The 2,713-nt window shown below is 37.3% G+C and overlaps 1 protein-coding gene across 1 annotated transcript; it reads right to left on the bottom strand.

Moving 5' to 3' along the window:
• Positions 1–653: 653 nt before the first annotated feature.
• On the bottom strand, positions 654–2,713 carry LOC119643394 (putative GPI-anchored protein pfl2; the record flags this gene model as incomplete). The annotated part of the gene is made up of 2 exons (XM_038042744.1): positions 654–2,144; positions 2,218–2,713. Coding segments are annotated over 2 exons (1,950 nt in total), but the record flags the coding sequence as incomplete, so codon positions are not given.

The raw sequence follows: 2,713 nt of genomic DNA, 5'->3' as shown, positions 1-2,713 counted from the left end.
AATCTATTTTGAATCTATTTTGAGAGTCTTGGAGTACTACAAAGTAGATATTGAAAAAAAAAAAAAATGTTTAAAAAACCTTGAACTGGCAGTACCAGCCATGAAAGGAACTACGTTGGTGAATAAAATAAAATTTTAAAATACTGCTGGTTCGAGCGCTGAAGGTCGCCTGGCTTTTTTCTTTTGTTTTTGGATTGAAATTGATTTGTGGGCAACACTTATTTTCGACGGCCATGATGTTTAGAAACAAAACCTTGCCTGACATAGCATATTAATGCTTTTCCAGTAATATACGAAATAGTTATCCCCTGACATCATTACTTAGCAGTGATTAAGAATTTCCTTCTTATTCGTCGTTTTGCATCAAAAAATATCAAATTAAATGACTTGCATTGAAAGAATAAACTCGTCTAAAAAACTTACTTACAAAAAAAGAAAAAAAAGAATTTATTAAATCAAATTTTCGCCTTTTTTTCTTCTTTAATATTAAATAATGGTAATTATTGTATTTATAACACATATACACTACGTTATAATTTTGATCTTGTAATCACACAGGAATTATTAAAAATTCTATTCTATCTATTACTTAACTAGCATTAAATAAAAATTCATCTTAACCTAATTTAGCGAACTTACGTTAAAGAAAACTGTAATTTACTAACACTAAAGAAACTACTTATGCCATAACTAGCAGTCCAATGGGCCACATTTAACGCCAATCTCTGTGCATCTACATTCTAAACAAGGATTGGAGAGTTCAAGTATAATTCGACCTACACGATACATACGTCCATAAATATTACAACCGGCTAGCTTTAAAATTCCTATGGGATCAATTAAATTGCTCGAGGAAGAATGATGATATTGTGGATTTCGCGTTGTGGTCGTTGTAGTAGTTGTTGTGGTACTTATCGTAGGCGATATATACAAAGGTTCTAAGCCTTCCAACTGATTGAGTGTGTGTTTGTAGTGAGCCAAATCAATCAAGGCATTGCTTGTGTTCGTGTACGAGGGACGATGGGGTGACGCTGATGTAGAGGTGCGTTTCACCTCAATGCTGGCATCCATAAAAGGCAATTTGTCAAAAGGTGACATTAAGAATGGATTTGCGGTGCTAGTTATAGTTTTAGTTGTGCTAGCTAAAGTTGTAGTCATTGGTGTGACTAAGCTTGAGTTCTGTGCTATCTTCTTTTTTGTAGTGTCTGCTGTTTTAATTTTGTTTGTTGTTCTCTGCTTTATAGCCATTGCCGAGTGTAAATCAAAGTCCGCCCCAGTTGCTGTGGGTGTGATGACCACCGTCATCATCTCTGATGTTGTTGGCTTTCTGCTTGTATTCGCAGATGTTGGTTTTGCGCTCGTTTGTCCTCTTCGCGTTGCATTTAACTTTGGCTTCATCGAGGCAGCCGCTGTGGCCGTTGCCATTGCCGTTACGGTTGAGTTCTTCGCCTTTATGGGTTTGTGATGATGTGATGCTTTTGTTCGTGTTGGTGCAGTTGCAACTGTTTTGTTGCGATTGAATTTCATTGTTGGTCTTTTTGTGACCGACGCAGCCGTCGTCCCCGTATTCGTCACGGTTGTTAACATTGAATTTGTTGTTTGTTTTTTCTTTGTCTTCGGCCTGACTGTGGTCGTATGAAACACTTGAAACTTTGGTGTTGTAATCATTTTGACCGTTGTTGTTGTATTCTTCACATAAGCCAACGATTGTGCACTCGCCTGCGGCTCTAATATAAATATTGGTATTTCACTTATACGATTTAGAGTTGGTGTACGTTGTACGAGATGACTAATGTCCGTGCTATTGGACTGTTGTGACAGTTTTTCCATGCCAGACTCACCTTCGCGTCTAAGGATTTCTTTTGCGTTTACTGTATCGTTGTAAAGTTTGCTGCTTTCTGTTGAAAATTGATTTGTTTTCTGATTAATTTCTCTGTCTGTCAAGTTGACTTCAATTATAGATGGTATTAAATGCATTCCTGTTGGCATTGATGGTCTAACCGATGATGTTGGCTGAGATGGCGGCAATCTTGATAATTTGGTGTTAGTTAATAAATTTTTCAATTTATCTTCGATTAATGAAGTCAAATCCGGCGGTGGTTCTGTCCTAATGACATCTCTAAATGGATCGGGTGTTGTGATTTCTACAAAAAGAGATATAATCGGATTAAAAAGGTAAATAAATTAAAATGTAGTTTAATTTACAAGTTTACTGACCTATTACTTTGGTCGTGTTTAGAACATCAGCTGACGTCGTTATTTCGAAAATATGTGGTGTGACATGGTAATTATCCCTTATCTTTATTCCAGCACCTTCACTGCTCTCGTTGGCCTCATCTTCATCGTCCAGTAGCAAAGGTTCTTTAGGTACGAAACCACCTTCGGTTTTTGTGGGAGGTGAGAAACCTTTCGAAGGTTGAACTCCGCTCCCGCTAAAATCATACTTAACAAAAGCTTTCGAGCCTAAGGTACCGCCAAATTTACCGGCCGTGGATGATATCACAGCATCGGGACCTTCAACGTTAAATTTGTATATATATTCTGCCTTGCTGCCATCTTCGAGGTCCGTGTACAAAGGATACTTTTCAGTTATTGAAGGATAAACATTGGCATCGTCGTAGAGATTGTAATCTATTCTGGCTATAGGTGGCGGATTAGGATGATAATAGTCATAATTTGCTAATTTATTATGATCACCTTTTACAGCATCGGT

The sequence above is a fragment of the Glossina fuscipes genome, unplaced genomic scaffold (genome assembly GCF_014805625.2).
Source record: "Glossina fuscipes isolate IAEA_lab_2018 unplaced genomic scaffold, Yale_Gfus_2 60665, whole genome shotgun sequence".
Lineage (NCBI taxonomy): Eukaryota > Metazoa > Arthropoda > Insecta > Diptera > Glossinidae > Glossina > Glossina fuscipes.
This window is presented reverse-complemented; position numbering and strand designations above follow the sequence as displayed.